At 43.9% G+C, this 23,564-nt stretch overlaps 2 protein-coding genes across 7 annotated transcripts; one reads left to right on the top strand and one right to left on the bottom strand.

Annotated features, from left to right (window-relative positions):
• The first annotated feature begins 676 nt into the window (after nucleotides 1-676).
• tcerg1a (transcription elongation regulator 1a (CA150)) lies at nucleotides 677-20,152 on the top strand. Of its 6 annotated transcripts, none has more exons than XM_072663103.1 (21): nucleotides 677-731; nucleotides 1,354-1,567; nucleotides 2,697-2,855; nucleotides 3,200-3,500; nucleotides 4,654-4,890; nucleotides 5,460-5,522; nucleotides 8,061-8,249; nucleotides 8,438-8,544; nucleotides 8,664-8,752; nucleotides 9,222-9,382; nucleotides 10,738-10,816; nucleotides 11,699-11,837; nucleotides 12,764-12,853; nucleotides 13,102-13,220; nucleotides 14,081-14,231; nucleotides 15,964-16,128; nucleotides 16,359-16,541; nucleotides 17,084-17,263; nucleotides 17,378-17,461; nucleotides 18,796-18,896; nucleotides 18,986-20,152. In XM_072663103.1, exons 1-21 carry the CDS (start codon nucleotides 685-687, stop codon nucleotides 19,185-19,187), a joined length of 3,060 nt encoding a protein of 1,019 aa, XP_072519204.1. In that variant the 5' UTR covers nucleotides 677-684; the 3' UTR covers nucleotides 19,188-20,152. The 6 variants fall into 6 exon arrangements, with proteins under 6 accessions (XP_072519204.1, XP_072519207.1, XP_072519206.1 ...); XM_072663105.1 differs by having other exon boundaries at nucleotides 681-748; XM_072663104.1 differs by having other exon boundaries at nucleotides 685-731; nucleotides 1,357-1,567.
• Nucleotides 20,153-20,593: 441 nt separating this feature from the next.
• Nucleotides 20,594-23,442, bottom strand: gpr151 (G protein-coupled receptor 151). Its single transcript, XM_072663639.1, has one exon. It carries the CDS (start codon nucleotides 23,357-23,359, stop codon nucleotides 22,034-22,036), a length of 1,326 nt encoding a protein of 441 aa, XP_072519740.1. The 5' UTR covers nucleotides 23,360-23,442; the 3' UTR covers nucleotides 20,594-22,033.
• Between the last annotated feature and the right edge of the window lie 122 nt (nucleotides 23,443-23,564).

Consider the following 23,564-nt stretch of genomic DNA (forward strand, 5'->3'; position numbering starts at 1 on the left):
GGACTTTTGGTCCTAAAAATTTGGTGTAGTGATTTAATTGGTCTATTTTTATTATTATTTTTATACTTAATAGAAAATATTATTTAATAAGAGTATTTTAGCTAGATAATTTCAATGGATGGGGGAGATTAAACTTTAGCATCTACCAGAATTATTGACAAATGTCAATAATTATCAATATCAGAAATCTATATGATAAATATGGAATGTATCTGAATGCGGTGAAGCTGGTTAATGTGTTGTAATTAACTTCTGTGATTAGTAACGTTGATGTGAATCACAGGACTATTTTAACCGCATCTACCTGAAGAGCTGGTGAGGAAGTTGGGGAACGTAGCTTAGCTAGCTGAAAGGACTCGTATCTCCAAAACAGAATCTTTACAGAATAAACCTCATTTATTTTATTTTATTTCTGTCATTTCATTTGGGAACATTTCTGTTAGTCAATTAATACGAAATTCTGCTGCAATGCAAACACCAACTGTCAGAAAAACTACAAAAGTTTTTTTTGTGTGTGTGCTACAGAGACGATATTAGATAACTGTATATGCTGCTGAATGCTGAATTATAATTGTAATTATAATTGTAAATCAGAAGTAGTAAATATGCGAGGCTTGGTTGTGATGTGTTAATTCTGCTTTGTGCCGGAAAAGCGTCACTGTAGCTCTTTGTTGTTTTCCTGTAATGGCGGAACACACGGAGGGAGAGAGCCTTGCTTTCAGCGCTAACGGGTGAGACCTTAAATCTGGTCAGTTCACTACTGCTGTATCGCTACAGACAATTCACCGGAGTGTTTGCTCTTTATATGCTCTAACTTACTTTTCCTGCTGACCTGTTTTTAATTTTCCCTCCGAAACTGCATCATTTTGATTTGGTGAGGGGCTAGTCGGCTAACCGTTAGCCAATTGACAAATCCGGGTCATGAGAGTAAGAATCCGCTCCAGGATTTCAGGTGTTCAGCCGCCTGGGTATAGATGCTCAGCTGCTCGGGCGGTTGAAGCGAAACCCCGGAGTGGATCTTTACTTTGTGGACCCGGATTTGCTACCAATCCCGTTAACTGCTGAGACAATAAGGAGATACCGCTGTTTGACAGGACAGTACAGTTTGGAGTACAGAGGATCGCTCTACATGTAACCCGTGCCTGACTTTCAGTGGTTTAAAGCTGGTCATTGTTCCAAATGTTCAGATCCGCTCCTCACTCAGGCGTGTCGTAAACATGCGGTGCAGAAAGGGGGCTGTGGCTCGGGTCCCTGCATCTAACTGCACTTTTCTTTTCTGTAACTCTTAGCTAGTTCACTTAGCTACTTCCCGTGCTTTTGGGTCTCCCTGGCTAACTGAAGCTCTGTCTGCAGTAGCAGAATGGCGCAGCAGTCTGCACCCCGATTCCCCGCTGCTGCACCCCCAGCCACCGCAGGCATGCAGCGAAGACAGCCGCTTCTCAGCACCCCCGCTACGCCGCCGTTCGCTGCCGTGATGCGGGGCCCACCGCCTCCAGCCAGACCTCCTTTTGGGCGCCTGCCCTTTGATCCAAGCGTCCCGCCGCCCATAGCAACTCCTCATTTACAGGTACCACCCACAAAACCTCACAGGACACGTCTATGTTGTTCTTAATCAGTGTTATTGATCTCATATGGTCTTGTTCTGCATACTGTATTGGAGTGTGTTTTGTTTGTTCTTAGGCCTTTAAACTCTGTAAAATGTCAATCACAGCGAAATGTGTACTCTGCATTTGACCCATCTGTGAACACATGCACAGTAGGAAACTAGGGGCAGTGAGCACACACACCCAATGCGATGGGCAGCCAACTCCAGCGCCCGGGAAGCAGAGAGGGTGAAGGGCCTTGCTCAAGGGCAGTGGCAGCTTGCCGATCCCGGGTATTGAACCCACAACCCTGTCATCAATAGCCCAGAGCTCCAACCGCTGAGCCACCACTGCCCCACTTCATACTATCAAAAAATCAGTTCTGTAAGCCCTAACATAGAACCATGTGGGACACAAAATCTGGTAAGCTAAGTGACTAAATGATGGTTTTTACTTTAGGACTAATAACCACATAACTAACCAAGGTTTTAAGTGCTTTAAATACAACAGTGGTCTTACTTTTTCCCACGGACTCTGGATCCAACCCTAATTAACACGTCCTGATCAAACCAATTACTGCCTCCAGTCTCTGACTGGCTGAATGGGGTGTGTTAGATTTGGATTGGATCTGCAGGAAGGTAGCTCTTCAAGAGGACTGTTGTAAACCCCAGAGCTAGAGGCCTGTAAAGCTCCCCAGCATTGTTCTGTGGAGCAGTGGATCGCATGCTCTTGTGGCTGGAATTGAATCAAGCCCTCTGTAAAAGCCACTAATAAAGGCAGTTACACTATGGAGGTCCCACCAGGGGTTCAGTGCTGCAGTACCAAAAAGGGCTAGTACCTACAGAACAGCACAGATTGAAAGCATGGCTCACATAGACATAGTTATCTTCAATGCTTTACATTTCAGGCAGCTATAAGTACAATTAAACACATAAGCAGGACAAAACAGTATGAGTGTAATGTATACACGTGTGTAGAGCAGAAAAGTAAAAACCTTAGGAAATTAACTGTGCTAATTGTATGGAAAGCATAACGCTAGCATAGCACGGTGCAAGTGAACTCCCTCAAACCGTCTACCTGGTTTCAATGTCTTCTTGTTTTCTGTTCTTTAAGAGACCACCATTTATACCACCACCAGTAGGCAGCATGCCTCCCCCTCCCGGCATCATCTTCCCCCCTGGAATCCCACCTACGGCCTCGGCCACGCCTGCTGCACCTACACTGACCACTACAGAGGAGATCTGGGTGGAAAACAAGAGTCCAGAAGGAAAGGTATGGAGCAAAAAAGCAGTTTAACTAGACAGCTTTACATGATGTTAGGATGAAAAAACGCTGACTTGGCTGTCTTGCTGGAAAGGCAAGTTTCTGTTCCTTCACTGGATTTTCTCATGCCTTTGCTGTTTATTCCGTTTATGTCTTTGGTCTAGAGCAGGGGTGTTTAATTCAGTAGGGTCCAGTTTGAATACAAATGAATACAGAGCAACATATGTAAGATCATTAAATCTCAGTCTGATCTGTTCTGTTTAAAATTAAAACCTAACTTCATGCTCCACTTGTGATGCCTTGTCATTACACCAGTCCTTGTTGCAGCCCTGAACTCTTTGTTGTTGTGCCAGGTATACTACTACAACGCACGCACGCGGGAGTCAGCCTGGTCGAAGCCAGAGGGTGTGAAGGTGATCCAGCAGGCTGAACTCACCCCTCTTATGCTGGGCCAGGCTGCGGCTGCGGCTGCTGCAGCAGCCACGGCTACAGGACGGCTACAGGACGGCACCCCCAGCCCTTCTCCCAGTGTTCCAGCTGCAGGCTCCAGCATCACGACTCCGCACACTACCCAGGCTTCTTCAGCAGCCATGAACTCCGCCTCCACTCCCAGCACCGCTTCTGTCTCACCTCTCCTGCCCACACCTGGAGCAGGTAAATGTCACACACATGTTAAAGTCGATTTGTCAGCGCCAGTACTCATGCTCACCAGCTCAGTGAAGGAAGATGCTTTGATTTTGTTGGAGGTCATTTTTACACTGCACTTGTTTGGTTGCAAACAAGGTAGATGTTTCTCGCTGCACTGTCAGAATAATCCTGGCTGCTGCTAATGATGACAGATGAGCTATAAAATAATAGAGAAGCAGTTCATTAACGTTTGGCACATGGGCTGCGTAATGTTTTTTTTGGCCAGCCATCGGCAACCTCATCCATTCAGATGAACAAAGTACTACATAATAAATAAGTAGACATTAACTAAGCTATTATTTGTTGTATTGATTTAAATAAGTGTAGACACTCAGCACCTGTTTTGTGAGTATGGTTTGTCTAAAGGATGTAAGGGAGGTATAGAGCTAGATGATTAACTAGTGGGGGGAAAAAAAACATACAACAAACCAAAGATGCTGTGTCACAAAAACTGGAGTCTAGTGCATTTCTTTCCTTAACATGACTAAAAAATGTCTACTTTGACAGGAAAGGCAAATTTGACTGACATGCAAAACAACCGACCATAGGCCATTAAGGGTGGGGGTTAGTACAGTCCTGTGCACAACAAATTGGTATGCATTGATCTTCATAATCATATGCTATTATGGAAAAAAAAATGAGTTGGTGTAGGGTAGTGAGTAACGGCACTGCCATCCAAGTAGCATGCGCACCATGCTACACCAATAAAGTTCTATGGGCAAGACTCCTAAAACTACTTTCACCTGTATATGTAACATGATTCAAATGTAAGCACCTCTGGATCAGAACATCAGACAAGTGCAGTACATGTAAAGGTGTGGTCACAGTGTGGAGCAGCCAGTCGCTTTCACAATTTAGTTTCCCATCAAATTAATAAAACCTGCGGAAGCGCATACAGATAATAACTGACAAAATCTCAATAGTTTTTGGCAGTTTAACATGGTGACATCAGACACTTCATGTATATGTGGGTTGACTAAGTTACCATGTTCACATACGCAAAAGGTTCAGAGCCTGGATTTAAGAAGGATTGATTTAAACAAACTCTGAAAATTAATTTTCAATGTTTTTTTTGTTTGTTTGTTTGTTTGTTTTTTTCTTTTTGACTCCTCTTTTGCAGCTCCTGAAGGTGCTGATCTGTCATCAGCAGTGGTTGCACCGCACAGTGTAGCAGTGACCCCCATAGCTGCTGTGAATCCTCCAGCAGTAGCAGTCACTGTGACCACAGGTCCACAGCATCTCCCTGTGGGTTTGTCCCACACGGTCCCACAGCCGGCTGCCGCCATTCCAGCTTTCCCCCCAGTGATGGTGCCACCTTTCAGAGTGCCGCTGCCTGGCCTACCTATTCCTCTGCCTGGTAGGTTGGATCACTCTCCTGCACTCTTCTCTGCCTTGACTCACACCCTCTTCGGATGCCTCCCCTCTACTCTTTTGATTTGGTTTTAAATTTGCGTCTCTCTGTGCTTTTCTTCCTTTCAGAACTTGAAGTGTTTTACTAACAAGTGAATTAGAGTTTGTTTCAAGCCAGGGTTTGTTGACAGTGAATCTTTTAAACTTGCGGTGCTTTAGGGCCATGTAAACTCACCCCTGTAAAGCAGTACTTTGTGACTTTGAGCTGTAGATGGCAGTATTGGTCCCCTTCACGTTATGTATTAGTTTATCAAAGCAAATGGGTACATCTACTAGTTGTCATTTACCATTTTTGTACACAAAGTGAGCTTGACATCAACTCTTGCTATCATGTTAAGTAGTCTCATTTTACATACTAGTATATAGTAGAGCCACATTTTAACATCACAGCAATCTGTCTAGTTAATCTGCACAGCAGACCAATGCAGAGGCTGTGGGTAGTTGCACTGCACTGGACCACTGTAGTTGACATCTGTCTTTCTCTTCAATCGCTCTGTGCTTGCTTGATTCTTTTAGGTGTAGCAATGATGCAGATAGTCAGCTGTCCCTATATAAAGACAATCTCACCCAGCAAGAACGGTAATTCCCTCTCCATCTCCAGTCGCTATTCTCTGCTACTTGGCATGTTGGTGACTGTTGTGCATCTATGCTTTATGTATTGTATTTACTTATAGTCAAACGCCCCATAATTTACACAAAGTGCACACAATTCTGGGACTTCATATCAATTTGGAAGGAGATCAATATTTAGAGACTCAGTTGCATCACTTCCAGATACAAATTTGAAATGAAAGTTGCTGCATCAGTAAAATATTTTTGAATAATACTGTAGTTATTTTAGAGTGATTTCAAATACAACAGAGAGCCCAGATTACAAATGTTAGTTTACTAATCTCAGCATCTCATGAGCTTGTATTTCTCTTGTGGATGTGAATTGCTGTTCTTGTGTCCTCTTATCGTGCTTCTCTGTTTTCCATAGTGATTTATTTGTGGTATTAGTGTGTCTTTGCTGTGGCATGTATTGGTGTGTTGCCAACATCAAACGGAATGCATAATGTGGCATTTGAAGCTGTAATTTGACAGTTCGGGTTAATAAATGAGCACGCTACATCTTTGAGCGCATCCATCAAAAATAATGATTATATGAAGAGTAATTTTTTTGGGACCAGATTAAAACCCTTAAAACCCTTTTAAGCACTTTCAAACCAGTCATAACTTATTATGACCATCTTACCTTTTTTTTTTATTCTGAGTCGCATCTCTCTGCTGCAGTGATTCTCACCACATTCGGGCACCTTGTAGTCATGTTAGTGGTCTTCTCTGTGGACCAACAGAGCAGTAGCAGAATAAGACCAGAATCTCTTAATAGCGTGAGCAGATTCTCCCAGTTGTTGTAAGCTGCACTGATCTCAAAACATAAAAAAACATGTTATTTATGTTGACAAAGAACAATATTTGTATTTAGAACAGGAGAAATGTTTTATATGTATAATTGAAGACCTGTTGATAAATTTTATGGATTAATACATTGATGTAATACCACTAGCTATTTAAAGTTGAACCACTTCACCGCTAGCAATAATTTCCACTCGAAACATCACATTTCACTTGAAAATGCGCCACCTTAAAGAAGATTTCCAACGTTAAGATTATGGCATCTTATAACTCTGATTTCCGAGTTATAAGATTATGGCAGCTGTCATTTCATATTCATGAAGCTTTGAGAAGCCTGCCTCTGATAAGTAAAAGTGCTTAGAAAGCCCCTGTTAGGACTTCCTGAAAACAGCACCATATTTAGCTATGAGTTGTAATGGAAATTGCAGTTACGATCAGAAGTCTACCTGCAATCTTCAAAATCCAAAATTGACACCTTCATGCACAGCCTAAGTAGGAGGAAAAAAAGGATACAGGATAAAAGCATAAAAGAGACTTTATTGTCATTCACATCACATGTTTTACATGGGATGAAATGAAATTGTGATCTCAATGTCACAGTTGCACCCAAAGCAATTATTGAATGAATAAAATAATAGAATATAAACAAGCCTTCTGGAGGAAAGTTTTATGATCAGATGAGACAAAGGTTGAAATATTTGAGGCATTCAACCCCAAAAACACTCTACCAACTGTTAAGCATGCATCCTCTGGGGTTGTTTTGCTACAATTAGACCGAATAATGAAGAAGATGGACTGCCTCAAAATTCTTTAGCATAACCTCAAACCATCAGCTTGATAGCAGAGATAATTGTGATAAACGATATTGTTTTTTTAAGAATATTTTATGCCACTGATATAATGGTCATTACACCCTTTTAAAAAGCAGCAACTTTTGATAATTAAAAAATATTCCTACATAAATATTTATGACAGATCAGCACCTATATAAAGAATGTGTAAATATCATAAATAAAACCACCTTTTTAAAACCGCATGGACATATCGGCCTGTCACATTAATGGGTTCCGTTTGCTCATTCTGTTTAAAGCCTAAAGTTTCCCACATCGGCGCTGTGTGAATACGACTTTAAAACCAAGTCCATTTGGACTTACTCTTCCAAACCTCTTCAAACGTCACTATGGATGTAACAGGTCACATAACTCACAGTTCGGACTTGAATGCTTAAGTATGTTCTGATTGGTAGATGCTGTTCGCTAGTTTCTTGCATGGTGTATTTGTGTATATTTGTGCCTTTTAAAATAGGCAAGGAAATAAAATACTGTTAGAAGATTTATTAAGTGGTGCAGGACAGTGTTAAATGGGTCTCTAAAAGGCATGGAATAATTTTTCTTAAAATAGGACGTGCTGTTTTATTTGTTTCGCATTATGCCGTGCTGCCAGGCCATAATATCCCAAATTGTCATTCATCCTGACTGCAGCAGAGTTGAAGGACTCTTCCAGTCTCCATACACTACAAAGCTTAATGGTCTTCCTGTCCTTACACAAGATTCACTTCATAAAGGATTCATGCTAATATAATCGCTATTCAGCACACCGCATGATGCAGGTGTGTTTAGAACTGGGAAAATTTGTTCATGTATGTTTTCTTTTGTTTTGCTGTTTTATTAAAAAAAAAACTCCTGTGTATTACATATGTACCTGTCTGTGTGTGTTCTCCAGGTATGCTTCCTGGAATGGCACCTCCCTTGTTACCCATGATGCCTCCTCAGATGACAGTAGCGGCAGCCTCCTCCCCGCTGGCCCTTTCTGAATGGTCTGAGTTTAAAACTGCGGAAGGGAAATCCTACTACTACAACAAACGCACGCTGGAGACCACCTGGGACAAGCCGGAGGAGCTCAAAGAGAAAGGTCTGGGAGCTTAGAGAGGCAGGATCACTACTGCTGCAGTCAGAAAACTGCCCTGACTTTTCTTACCTAAATCTAAACTAAACCACCACAACAGAGAGCACATAATTTTTGGTCTTAGATTGAATGCCTTGTGCATGATTTTGGAACCACATCCTTAGCTGTTATCCCTTTGTGATATTTCCTAACAGAAAAGGAACTGGAGAAAGCCAAGGAAGCTGTAGTGGATTTTGAGGACTCTATTATGGAGATGGAAGAAGGAAGCCCAAAAATTGATCCACCTAAAGAGCTGAAGGAGGTAAAAACACCTTATTTTGGTTGATCATGCCTGATCTGTTAAATTGCATTCACACCTAAATCCATGTTGAATAAATTAAGAAAATACTAGATTATTGTTTGATTTTGTCTTTTTTTAAGGAGATGAAGGATGTAGAGCTGACTGAAGAAGAGAAAGTTGCCAAGAAAGCCAAGCCTGTAGCGACCACCCCTATTCCTGGAACTCCATGGTAGGCAACAGTGGGAAACACTACATACATTGATGGGGTTCCTGTTCACTTGTACTGGTTTCTCAACGTTGAAATAGAACCTATGACTACTATACTATGGGAAAAGTTTTCGGTCTCAGGTTCTGTATTAGATCTCTTACTCTGCTCTAAATACATATTCATTTGAACTGTAGATAGATAATAGATAACTACTAATTATAAATATTATAATTCAATTTAACTTTGCCATTCTACAAATACATGGTTGTACAGTACAGCAGACCACAGTTGGGCTAGGTTTCTGGTGCTGTAATAGGTAGAATATGGTGCAGTAATGCAAGGCCAATGGACAAAACATGAGATGGGACGTAGACAAAAAATACAATAAATAACAAATACACAAGACCGGCTGAATAAGGTGCCTAAATATTTGTGCATATAGAGGTCCGTTGTTTTTAATTTATCTTGCGTTTCTTTTTTTCTTTCTCAGGTGTGTGGTGTGGACCGGTGATGAACGCGTGTTCTTCTACAACCCCACCACGCGCATGTCCATGTGGGAGCGTCCGGAGGAGCTAGTGGGGCGTGCGGATGTGGACAAGAGCATCCAGGAGCCGCCACACAAGAGAGGCCTGGACAACGGCCCCAAACTGGGTTAGACTCCTCTTCATCACAACACATTGTGTCTCACCTGCCCATCAGGTCTGCAATTAATCAGCTAATGTGACCATTATGCCTTGTGCACTTATCTCTTACTTTGCTTCATCGCAGTTCCGACTGTGAGACAAGCAGTTTCTTCTTTCTTGGTGACAAAAAATAGACGCTGCATTACCCCTGCATTTCTGGAACATATCATCATACAACGCTGCAGTGCAAAGGATGTTTGAGTGTAAAACAGCATTATGTAGCATTTTTACCTTAAATGACCGCTTAAAAATCAAAAGACCTGTAATAGGAAAAATAGCACCTGTGTCACTGCTAGCCCCGGCTCCGGTTACTGCACTGTATAACTGGTAGAAGGGAGCAGGACCATGCTTTTGAGAACTGTGTGACGCTGTGTAACCCGCGTCACATTAGTGTAATACTACTGTACGGTGTCAGTCCACATTCCTTTCACTTCAGATGCTAGTTCTTTAAATTTCTTGCTCCTGGGCTCCCCTTACAGGCGAGAAGTACAATTCATGCTTTGAGCCACTCCTCATGAAGGACCCTCTTCCATGCATTTCTGGATGAGCTGAGAGATACAGAACTGTTATTGAAAGTGAAAGATTCATGTGGATTGAGACGGTCTAGTAATATTACAGGATTTTACAAAAATATGACTTGGGTTACACATGCTACAATGTTCTTGCAAACATTTTCCTTTAGTGCAGTTAGTAGCGTGCTGAACCTGAAGACCAACATAAGAGATGCTACACTAGTGGGAAAATCTTATTTAAAAATATTTTATCTTATTATTAGTTATGGTAAACTTTCTACTTAATATTGCTTTAAAGAAATGCATGTCTTTGTCATCATTGTAGCCCTACTTTTCATACATGAATCTTAACACTGAAATAGGAGTGAGGGCACATATCAGGGCTGACAGATTACAAATGACTTAACCGTACAGGGTCCAGGGTGTTGTAGCCTGACCAGTTTACATTGTTTATACATTTAAAGCATACTGTGTTATTGATGTAGTTTACATTTGAAAATGTCTTGTAGTTGAATGAACAGCACTTCATTGATGACTGATGCAGGGATTTAGACAATTCACTGCGAGCAGCTCTTTTTCCCCCATTGATGCCCGGGCTTTTTAATGAGTAGTATTGGTGGAGACCCAAGTGTCATCTGTTTTGAGTGACCTGCTGGTTTTCCACCCTTCTGTCCAAACCTTCTGTTGCTTCAGAGCTCTTTCTCTCTCTCTCTCTCTCTCTCTCTCTCTCTCTGTGTGTGTGTGTGTGTGTGTGTGTGTGTGTGTGTGTGTGTGTGTGTGTGTGTGTGTGTGTGTGTGTGTGTGAAAACAGTAATTGGCAAGCCAGAACAAGAGCCTGCAGCTATAGAGGACATGCCGGAGGATGAGCCCAGCAGGGCCAAGAAGAGAAAGTGAGGCTCTGTTTTCTTTACTGAATCAGATATGCATATATTGTTTTGCTGCTAATTGCACTATGTAACTTTAATCCTGTAATTACTTGACTGCCTATGTCCACATGCTTCTTTCACTTCAGAAGCCGGTTCTGTATCTCTCAGCTTGTCAGTAAATAGGAGCACATAATGTGATTTGCATTTGGAACAGTGGTGTAAAAGTGAATTACAGTCTCCAGCTGTAGGGGGAGCCCAAGAGCAGAAAATACCAGTTCTTACATAATCATGTGTTAGCATTTAAATGTTAACATCACAAATCTTGAGTAAAAGTAGACGGTCATGCTGGAACTGCTTAAACATGCTACTACCGCACAGGAAGAAATGCACCACTACCCATACACTAAGACCGGTTAATGCTACTGCGTTGAGTCATGTGTCTTGGCCTGCGCAAGTGGCATACGCCATTTAGAGCATCTATACTTGTGCATAGATGCGTCTTTGTCGTTTTGCAGCCAAAACAGTAGTCTCACAAGGGGGGGGGGGGGGGGGGATGTGTTTACAAATGATGACAAAAACTGGGTCAATTATGTTGTAGTTGAAACAAAATAGCTATTTTCCTTTACGAAGATTTCTGCAACGAAAGGGCGTTTATTAGAAGGCTTAAAAGTTTGTCTAAAGTTTATTAGACGTTTATAGAAAATACTTGGTGGCCATTGAAGGAGGCAGAAGGAGGGTGAATTTTGAGAAAGCATTCCACGGTTATGAATTAGTGAATTACTGTTCTCATGGGGTGGGTTTACACTGTTACTAAGTTCCATTAACAACTGAAATCCGTTATGGATCTTAATCTGTGTGACTTATGACTTGTTCTAAGTTTTAAAATCTGGTTTTACGATGTGATAGAGTGGAAGAGAGGAAGGACGCAGACTCCTCCGAGAAGGAGGCAGCGATGGAGGCCGAATTGAGAGCAGCAAGGGAGCGAGCTGTGGTTCCACAGGAGACTCGAATGGGCCAGTTTAAAGACATGCTGCTGGAGAGAGGGGTAAAGTACATCAGTCAATCCATGTGATTATTGTTATGTATTGTTATGCTTATTGTTAATTCAGAACACACCAAGTTAAATCAGAACACACCAAGTATAGCGAAGTCTAGCATACAACAGAACTTATACTGAATATTTAAAGTAAAATTCAGGTCAGCATGGCTTTTTTTTATTGTTGTTTTCTGTTCTTAAAAGGTTAAACTTATTGCCCTCTCTTTAAACCCCAGTGTCTCATTAAGATACTCTCCTGACCTTTCAACTTATCATAGCCACATTGATCAGCCTTGTCTCATCTGCTCATCAAATATGAGCGTCTCATATCCCCATGCCGCGCTCACTGGCAACAGATTTGATGTGTCTCGCATTAAAAAGTAAACCACTATGTTGAGGATGGGCCCGAGAGCTCTTTAAGGTGCTAGCCAAGAGCTATTTGCCCTTTGCCCATGTGTTCCGTGCCACAGATGAAAGGCAGCTTTAGCGCAGTCAAAAGGGCCAGACATCAAGGCGACCCCCTCCTCCCATCCCATTAGCTCCTGTGTGCTTAAGAGAAGCCATACTGTAGCATCTACAGCATGCACTAGAAAAGGGTGGAGGGGCACCTACCACTCCCCCCGCCGTCCCCGGCTAATTACACTAGGCTTGTCCATGCCAATTAGCGTGGGGAGAGCGCCGGAGGGAGGTGCGGGGGCTACCCTGCTGCGTGTGTGTCATTCATTAGAGATGCTGGTGTGGGGTGGATGAAACGCGACGGGTGCACACCCTGACTCCGGCACCATGGGAGGGCGGGACACACTCAGAAGAGCTCACCTGCTGATCACTCTGCTTGTTAGAATGGGGCTAATTAAGATGGGGGAGTGGTTTTAAATAGCTCCTATTTCCCCCTCATTTGTCTCTCACTTCATCTCTTTTTTTTCTGTTTGCACCAGGTTTCAGCTTTCTCCACCTGGGAGAAGGAACTGCATAAGATTGTGTTTGATCCCCGGTATCTGCTGTTGAACCCGAAGGAACGGAAGCAGGTGCACTTTACTGCCTCTTTACTGTGTGTAAATTTAGCATGCAGAATTATCACGCGACTCCTTGATTGAACAGTGACTCAGTATTAAAGTAAGAAGTGCAGCTCTCTCCCAAACCATCCTCTGTGTTTATAGCTGTGAACGCATGAAGCATTAGCTCAAGTGACACTCTAGCTTCTCCATTCTTGATGGCTCTTCAGTGAAGGCTCCTTAGCTTAAGGCGTGTCTACATCTTGCTTCTCTCCCTGCAGGTGTTTGATCAGTATGTGAAGACTCGTGCTGAGGAAGAGAGGAAAGAGAAGAGGAACAAAATCATGCAGGCCAAAGATGACTTCAGGAAGATGATGGAGGAAGCCAGACTTGGAGTCAGGTAAAGACCAGGACCCCTTCAAAAATTCTGCTCACTAAGGAACTTCGTGAGGAACATCTGTTTAGATTAAGCCAGTCAAGTTTTGACTTATAAGCCATAACATTAACACCACCTCTTTGCTTGAACATTCATTGTCCATTATATCAGCTCCACCTTACATATTGGAGCACTTCATAGTTCAATTATTACAGAATGTAATCTAGCTGTTTCTCTGCATACTTTGTTGGCCATGACCCTGTTGGTCAGTGGTTATGACCCCACAGGACCACCACAGAGCAGGTATTATTTGGGTGGTGGGTCCTTCACCTCACTGCAGTGACACTAACATGCTGGTGGCATGTTGGTGTGTGTTGAGCTTGGATGAGTGGATCAAACACAGCAGTGCTGCTGGAGTTTTTAAACACCTCAGTATCACTGCAGGATTGAAAATAGTCACATAAATATTCATCCAAGAGCATCCTGTGACCACTGATAAAGGACTAGAGGATGACCAACACAAACTGTGCAGCAACAGATGAGCTTCAGTCTCTGACTTTACATCTACAAGATCGACCAAGAGCAACACACACTATTAACACACCCCCACCATGTCAATGTCACTACAGTGCTGAGAATGACCCACCCAAATACTAACTACTCTGTGGCAATCCTGTGGGGTCTTGTACATTGAAGAACAGGGTTTAAGGAGGCTAACAAAGTATACAGAGAAACAGATAGACTACAGTCTGTAATTATAGAACTACAAAGTGCTCCTGTATGGTAAGTAAAGCTGATGTAATGGACAATGAGGTTGTATTAATGTCATGGCTGATCTGTGATCTTGTATTCACAGATTGCTCTCTCTTGTTTTCTCCTTGCAGAACTACATTTAGCGAATTTGCGACCAAGCACGCCAAGGATGCCCGGTTCAAAGCTATTGACAAGATGAAGGATAGAGAGGCCATCTTTATTGAGTTTATGACCTCTCTCAGGAAGAAAGAGAAGGATAACTCAAAGAATCGGGGAGAGAAGGTGAGCATAATGCTTTTGAAAATCTGACCATTCAAAGCCAAAGAACAGTGACGCAACATCACATCATAAGGAAAACATGGATAATTACTTCTGAGTTTTTCTGACCGTGATGTAAGTAAGACTGAAAACAAGCTTTCATGTGTCAACAAACAGATTCACATTATTGCTGAATTATGGGTTTAGGAATTATAAGAAGACCAGCCTGTGTGGCCATTGTTGCTCGGCAGGCTGTGCTTGCGACGTGTAGTAGTTAGGGTTAAGTACTGGGAGACTGCGCTGATTGCCTTTGGCAGCTAAAGGTCAGCCATCAAACATTAATAGCAGTGAAATGTCACCTGTTGAGGGAGGGGTGATAGGTGATGAGGTGTGGAAGGGGGTCTGCACAGAGTGGGGTTCACCAGAGGACGCCAATCTACAGCAACTTCTTTAACAACAGCGCCAACGCAGAGCCTAATGACCAGTGCGCTGTCAGTCTCGGCCAGCAGGAACCAGCGGGTAGGAGAAATCTCCTTTGAGCAAATATGTCAGCTCTCTTTTACTCAGACTGAATGGATGCTTTTTTTTCACATTTATAAACAAGAAACATGTGACTGCATCATCTCCACACTTTATTAAGTCTTGAAGCCGTGTGATGGATGTCAACGAGTTGCGAGGGTACCTCCGTGGCATGCTGGGCAATTAGCTTAGGATGTGTGCACAGCAGGGGAGCTCTGGGAAGTTTGTGTAGTACTGCACTGTGACCGTTTAGATCAACACTGATTAGCAGGCTTGGCAGAGACAGACAAAGAAGCTAACTGACTGTGAGCCGTCTCTACCACACAATGGATTAGTCCCCCTCTACCCAATTCATCAATCCATACAGGGACAAGAGTATTGGGACACCTGTTCATTCATTGATTCTTCCAAAGTCAAAGGTATTAAAATAGAAAGTATCATGCTTTTGTTGGAGTAACTATCTTAGAGCGTTGCTGTGAGGATTTGATTGCAATCTGCGACAAGAGCATTATTGAGGTCAGGATGTTGGATGGTCACCACCCCACCTCATCCCCAGCTCTTTCCAAAAGTATTGGATGGAGCACCTCTATTCCAGAGAAGGGGGTGGGTTATACTCCTCTTGCCCACACCTGGCCTTAGGCAGCATGATATCAATAGGTTCAAGTTTATCTGCTCCAGAAAGTATTCTGTTGGCAGTACTTCTCCACAGAGACTAGACAAGATGTGTGTCCATTTGCACATCTGTAACTTAATCTGTAACTATGGAGGAACCTCGTAAGGTGCTTTTGAGGAACCTTCAAGAAAAGTGGTGTGGGATTTTTTTTTTTTTTTTTTTTATTATTGAAGAAAAGGGTCCTTGAAGGTTTCTCAAAGCATCTTACGAGGTTCCTTCACAGTTTCAAACTGAAGAACCTCCAAAAGTTCCTCAGTGTTCATATGTTTTTAACAGTCAAGGTCTCCCTTGTGCCCTCAAAATGGACATGAACTCCAAGACTTATGAAGATGTCCTGTGGTATCTGCCACCAATATGTTATTGGTGAGCCTAGGGCACCCGTGACCCTGTCGCAGGTTCACTGATTATGCTTCCTTTGGCTACGTTTAGTAGGTACTGACCGCTGTATACCAGGAACGCCCCACAAGACCTGCCAGATGTTTTGGAGATGCTATGTCATTCGGTTCAGTGGTTTTAATGTAATGGCTGATCATTTCACATATGTTTTATAATGTTTTTTCCCAGGTGAAGCAGGACTTCTTTGAGCTGCTCTCTGACTATCATGTGGATGGCCAACAGCGTTGGAGCAAAGTGAAGGAGAAGATGGAGACGGATCCTCGATACAAAGCGGTGGAGACGTCAGCAGTGCGAGAGGAACTGTTCAAGAGTTTTGTGGAGAAGCTCTCCAAGGTAGAGGAGTCCTCCTACACAGTTTAGCTTACCAGGTGTACAGAACTAGGCCAATGTTCTGAGCAGTTGACTGTTGAACCTGTTCAGTTCTGTTCAGCTGGTTTGGTGTTTTAATGGCTTTGGCTTATTTACGTTAGTCATCTTCCCAGATTGCAAGAGCAATAGTTGTCAGTTCTAATCCATTATTGAATCTTACTTCAGCATGATTTCTGCCCTCTTTCCAACGCAAGAACTCAAACTCTGAAAAAGAGAAGGAACTGGAGAAGCAGGCCAGGATTGAGGCCAGCCTGAGGGAGAGAGAGCGGACGGTGCAGCGCTTCCGCTCTGAGCAGACCAAAGAGATTGACCGGGAACGAGAGCAGCACAAGCGAGAGGAAGCCGTGCAGCATTTCAAAGCCCTCATGTCTGATATGGTACGACACTGATCGTCACGCTCTGTGTGCAGAGCCAGCGTTGTTAATAAACACGCTGAGAATGATACACATTGATGGGTGTAAAGAGGGTGCCAGACTGCATGTGTGAAGGACCTCAGCAGTATAGTTTACCTTTTAGCTCATCACCTCATTATCAAGCTCTTTATGAGCTGAATCAGGTGTGTTAGATGCCGTGTTACCTTTTCCCCCCCTCCCTGCTTTGACACACTTAATGCAGCTCCTCATCTAATTACCAAGCCTTTGAGAATCAGGTGTTTTCATACCTAATTCAGCCTGTCAGTTAATTATCCAGAGAATTACAAGCCGAATCAAGTGCATAAGATCAAGCAAAGCACTAAGTATTAGAATATTAGAGCACAAAAGTATTAGATATTTAGAAAATATAATTGTCAGAAGAAATGTTAGCATTACAACATTATGCCTTAACAGAAGGTAACCATGATGGCTGTGATCCATATGCCACTCGTACATACGTGCAGCTGTTTTGAGATCGCTTCATCTGCCATGTTCCTAAACTGCAGGTGAGGTCATCAGATGCTACCTGGTCTGATACTCGACGTTCCCTAAGGAAGGACCACCGCTGGGAGTCCTCCTCACTGCTGGAGCGGGAGGAGAAGGAGAGGCTCTTCAACGAGCACATCGAGGCCTTGGCCAAGAAGAAGAAGGAGCTCTTCCGGCAGCTTTTGGACGAGGCGTCTATTGTACGGCTGCGGTTATTTATTCTCTTTCTCTGAGACATTTATCGTTACAAGTGGTTGAATTTGCAGTTCTACTCAGCCTACAATGGCACTGACCTTGGTGTTCCTCTCCAACAGGTCACATTGACATCAACATGGAAGGAGGTCAAAAAGAGCATCAAAGACGATCCCAGATGTATAAAGTTCTCTAGCAGTGATCGGGTAGGAACAGTCATTACCTCATATTAGTACAGCGGGGGAGAATAGGTCACAATCTAACTTTTATAAAAATAAAAAGAAGATGATGATGTGAAAATATGAACTTTTTTTAACAATATTGGGAGATTTAGGTAATCTTTTTATTCTGAAGGTGTCGGAAAGTTTAGCGAGACTGGCCCGATCAGCAGTGTAACCAGGACACTGATTTGAGCTGTTGAGGGGGGGGATCTTTATCTGTAAACAGACATGTTGAGTGTTATGAGAACTCCCATGCGTATTTCAAACAGTGCCCAGTTTCTTTTTTATACGTCTATGTTCAAACTCTGGGGCAGAGTAAATCAGAATCTTTATTTCGGGGTGCGGCGAGATTCCCAGTAAGTGAACTTGGTGCAAACCGCTACAGCTCGATACAGTTTTCTGTTCAGATGTACAAACTGACACCAAGCGTACAAATATCAGTTTGTGTTCCACAGTGTGTGGAATTGCCAGAAATGTCAGTCGTAGTGTTTATTTCTTTGTTTGTTTGTTTTTTTCTCTTGCATCATTAGACTACTGTGTGAATTCTATCGGTTAAAACAAACACTGAATGCAGACACTTGTCATGAGAATGCTTATTGGGACATTGTTATAAATAATTTTATAGTTCGGACAGGGGCTGTTTGTAGAGGGTTAAGATAAGATGCACACAGTGTTCCAATAGAAATCAGTCTGACCCCCTTGACATTGGACTGTAACTCAGCCCATTTCCTCAAATGTGTTTAGCACACCTGTTTCATCTACAGCTTATGTGCTTTTTTTCATTATTATTTTTAGGCAGTAATAAATGACAGGGTGTCCAAACTTTTTTCCTAAGAAAACAACTGCCTTTCTATGAATTACTTTTGCAAATAATTTTGAACCGTATGTACGAAACAAGTGGCAGAAAGTATGGGATGAGCAGGGCAGTAAAAAAATGCACAAAATTAATGCATTCATTTACATAAGACCGACTCCGACTCCTGTGATTCACTCATTGCTGCTCAAGGAAGCTGAAGCTCCAAGATGTACTGGCATCTTGTTGGATTGCCCCACAGCCGATATTTCCAGGCCGAGAGGGTTCCCAATCAGGAAGCTTCCTGAGATTTTTAATAAGTGATCGTTGCTGGAATTCTTGTCTCACACCAATTACCAACACCTGATTGAAGGCACTTGCACCAAACTACAATTATAAGATACTGACTAAATGGACAGTGATGACCTAAACTCTGCAACTGTAGATAAAGATAATAAATCCTGCTACCCTTCTAAAACACCACTCAGAAACCTGTCCTGCTGTTTTTTTTTTGTTTTTCACCCAGAAACGACAAAGGGAGTTTGAAGACTACATCAAAGACAAGCACATCACAGCTAAAGCAGACTTCAGAACTCTGCTGAAGGAGACCAAGTTCATCACATACAAGTGAGAGAGACCTTGGATGTCGAATGACGTTTAACCATTGAATAAAGCTTTGAAATAATGACCAAAATGACCCGTCTCGATTTTCCCAGGTCCCGTAAGTTAATGCAGGAGTCCGAGCAACACCTGATAGACATAGAGAAGATCCTACAGAATGATAAACGCTATCTGGTCCTGGACTGTGTACCGGATGAAAGACACAAACTCATCATGGCATACGTAGAGGAACTGGACCGCAGAGGACCCCCTCCACCTCCCACCGCCTTTGAGCCTACTCGTCGCTCCACTAAATGATCCATGGGCAAGTACACCTGCCAGACCTCCAGCTTCTGTCCACCAGTAGCCTTCAGACTGCCATCCATTCCTCCAGCTCAGTCAGAAACCTTAAATTTTACCACGTTCCATGACTCTGGTTCTCCCCCCTTTTCTTTTTTATTTTTTTTTAATTTTTTTATTTTTTAAATTGTTCCATCCTCACCTGTTTCACGTCTGATGTTCCACCCTGTGCACATGTGAAATGCAGGACTTTTGGACTGAATGACAAGTGGAAGCAAGCATGCTGATACTTTCGTCATGGCGTGACTGGCTGCTGAGAACAAATGTCAAAACCGGTTAAAGGGCGGTAATGTAAGCAGGGATTGGTTCCATGCCCAAACAAACCCACCTGATCCCTCTAGCATGGTGGAAGTGTGCATTAGCACCGCAGGGACAGCTGGGTTTGTGCTGTGCCAGAGGGAACGCCCAGTTGTGGGGTTGGCAGAAGAACAGTGACCACCTGAACCCCCCCCCCCTTTCATCTGCTCCATCCACATCCTTCATCCTTAGTTACTCTCTTAGGCTACCTGTGGCTTCATTGTGGCCCTCTACATCCCAACCCCTGATCATCATGCTTTCTCTTTGTTTAGCTTTTGTATAAATGCTTCTGTTCTAGAAATTGGGAAGATTCCCAGTTTCGGTGTCATCTCTGGTGACTGTGGTCATCTGACTGGGTGTTCAGCTACCGGGACCCCTCTGTTCATCTGTCATTTTAACTGACAACGGTTCAAATGTAAGATATTTTTTAAACAATGGATGAGTGTGTTATTGCTTATGTCATTAACCGTATGTGACGTTGGTCTGTGCAAGCAGTGATGGTTGACAGTCAGCTCATAGTAAGGTTTAATTTAATTGTTCCCATGTTTTTGAGAAGATGACAACTTTTTGGAGTTGCTGTATTTCTGTACAAGTTGACTGGAATAAAAGCGACCTACTTTTTTACATATTCATCTCTGACTCATTTTTCACTTACCAATTTTCAGCTGTAAGCCATTAGCAGGTTATCAACATGCCATGCAAAGATTAGCTCAAGATGATTGGTGTCTGACTATGGCAAAATCCAAAGGCCAAATCCCACACAAGAGCTAGAAGACCCACCAGCTTCTTTTGAATCAGCAAGAGTGTCTTGCTTTAGAGTCTCTAGGAGGGTTAATCCTAAGCTTTGAATGCTTTTATGCAGCAAAACATATATATAATAAATAATATATATATAATATAAATTGTGTACATGCATATAGTATGTCTATCTTACTGTAAAGATTTCAGCCTATTAGGATTTCCAACCCAAGTGCTGGTGCAGAACTACACACTGATGAATCAGCTCACTCGGAGAACATCATGAAATTTATTTAGAACAAGTGCATTTACAAAACATTTTCCTCATATTTTACATCTTGAGTTCTATTTGTTGTGAATATGAAACATTTTATATGATCAATTTACAGGAAACATATGAAATTTCTCTTCCTAAATAGACATGTTTTAATATGCATTTATTCATAAAGCACATTAATAGCCTAAGCTTTTCTCACATTTTAAAGTGTCTTTGAAAATTGATTATTAGAACAGCAGAGCCGTAACCATTTCTGTGGTCATGTTTTTTGTATTTGACAATTTTAATGGCCATCCTGTCTTTTGCTTTTTGGGTATATTTCCTATCCATGTTTTTTTTTTTCCGTTTTTTTTTTTTTCGTTTTTTTAAGGATCTTTGTATGATGTCAGTTTTTCTCAAACTGATTTCTCAGCTGCAGAAGGTAGAGAGTTTTTTGCACCGACCCAACTCTTGATACACAGGGGGTAGAGCCCAAAAAAAAAACTGTACTCTGTACTGTCCAGGGGTCCTTGAGAACCAGTGCTCTAGCTAGCACATCTAGAGTGAAAGGACTGCAAAGTGAAGGTGCTTGATAACCAATAACAGAAAAACAGCTCCACAAATATCCAATAAAGCATGAGATCACATTGCGACAGTGTAGTCTGAGCTTGTGAAACCACTGCTACTCAGGTCTGAAACAAGCTGTTTGCAAGATGATTTGGTTGCATTCAGCAATGAGCGTTAGTGAGGTCGGGACGTTCGATGATCACCACCCCAACTCATCCAAGAAGTGTTGGATGGAGCACTATCATCATTCCACAGCAGCAGTAGTTCCACTGCTCTTTCCCACACCTGGCAGTAGGCATGGTGCCAATAGGTTCAATAGGCTTATCTACTCCAGAGAGTCCTGTTCTATTGGCAGTACTTCTCTCCAGGGACTAGACAAGCTGTATGTGTATGTGTGTGTGTGTGTGTGTGTGCAATGGGTGCAACTTAAAGTAGCTGAATGCATTCTTTAGAAGGGGTGTCCACAAACATATGAACATTATTTATTATATAACTTAATCTTAAATATTGGCACAGGCCTGTTGCTAAGTCAGCGTTCCTGCCAGGAGCAGCTATTTACAGGCGTTTAATCTCAGCGCACATTAATATAGACTATATATATATAGAATATATAGAATTTTAGAGCATAATGTCTCTCTATATATTTGGAGCACGAGGAATATACAAAATATGACACTTTTATAATATAACGTTTCTCTATACTCCTACCCAATATCAAACCAGGTTACTCACATTAATTCAAACGATACATACAACATGAATGGAGTAATACAGTCCAGCACGGGTACTGGTTTGATGCCCCCTTGTGAGCTGAGACTGGGTTCAGTTCAAGTTCAGGTGAGTCTCTTTGGAGCTGCTGATGGTTCCTTCCTTGTGTGTGTGTGTGTGTGTGTGTGTGTGTATGTGTGTGTGTGTGTGTCTTGCTTCTGCTCTGCTCGGGACCCTTTCATTGCTTCTCCTCTTTGGGGTTCTGGTGCTCCCAGGGCACGGGGTCGTTCTCCTGCGTGAGGGATCCGCCCTCGCGCTCGTTCCAGAACTGCTCCACGTCTGGCAGCACCATTCCCTCTTTATTCCCCGGGCTGTCCTTCTCCTCCTCCTTCTCCTGGTCCTGCTGCTCCTCTTGCTTCTGCTGCTCCTGCTTCTTCTTGTCGTCCTCCTCGTCCTCCTGTCCCGGTCTGCTCAGGGGCGGCAGGTGGGCGGATGTCTCTGGCCTCGGTGTGGGCGACTTGGGGGCGGTGGGCGCGTGCGGCCCGGGCTTCTGCTGCTGCTTGGGTGGCTGCTTGCGGAGCGTGAGGCGACGCCACAGGCCCTTGTAGCCCTCGCGGAACTCCTCGGAGAGCGCGAGCACGACGAGCGGGTTCACGAGCGAGATGGCGAACATGAGCAGCTGCGCGCACAAGGCGAAGTGCGCGGGCGGCAGCGGGCCGCCGCTCTCCAGGCCGTGCCGCGTCCACACCCACCATACCCAGTGCGGAAGCCACATGGCCGCCGTGGCCACGGTCAGGCCGAAGAGCGTGAGCGTGAGGCGGCGCGAGCGGATCTGCGCGCGCAGGTTCTGCGCCTTGTTGCTGCAGCGCCGCCGGCAGCGGCCGTACGCGCGCCAGAAGTAGAACAGCGCGAAGGCCAGCGGCGCGCAGAAGGTCGCGAGGGGGTACGCCTTGGCGTAACCGGACGCGAAGCCGCGAGCTCGCGGCGGCACCAGCTGGACGCACGCCAGGGCGCCGTCGCCTTCCCTCTGGAGCGTGGCGAAGAGCCAGTGCGGCACGGGCAACACGCAGGCCAGCAGCCACGCGGTCAGCAGCAGCACCACGATGGTCTTCAGGCGGATGCTGACCTGCTTGGCGGGGTTGCTTGCGTAGCGGTGGCATGCCTTAGCCAGGACGGCCACGGTGAAGCTTTTGGCGGCTATGCACGCGTGCACGAACCAGTCGCACGTCTTGCACACCAGCGGGCCCAAGGTCCAGTCGGCGCGCGCGTACGCGACCACTTTGAATGGCACGGCGAAAGCCAGCAGGAGCGCGTCGGCCAGCATGAGGTTGAGGAGGAGCGCGTTGATCAGTGAAAGCTTGGCTTTGCGCGCGTTGCTGATCAGGACCCCCATGGCCGTGGCGTTGGCGACGAAGCCCAGCACGCAGATGACGCCCAGCAACGCGGGCACGAGCACCCTCAGCTCGCCGGACTCCAGATGCTGGTAGGCGCCGCGCGGGAGCACCGAGCGTCTGTCCACCGTCCCGTTCCACGCGCTCGTGTTGGATCTCGGTGAGGTGTCCATGTCCACGAGCAGACTTGGGGTAAATAAAAAAAACTCAAATACTGACTCGCGAGACAGTTGTGGAGTGCAGAGGCACGCGCTCCTCCACATACACACACTCAGGGTCGTGAGTGGGCTGCGCGACTTTATAAAAGTGCGTTTGATTGACAGGTGCCCCTCCCCTTGTCTCCAGCTGACCGGAGCGCAGCATCCTCTCGAGGCCAAT

The sequence above is a fragment of the Salminus brasiliensis genome, chromosome 19 (assembly GCF_030463535.1).
Source record: "Salminus brasiliensis chromosome 19, fSalBra1.hap2, whole genome shotgun sequence".
NCBI lineage: Eukaryota > Metazoa > Chordata > Actinopteri > Characiformes > Bryconidae > Salminus > Salminus brasiliensis.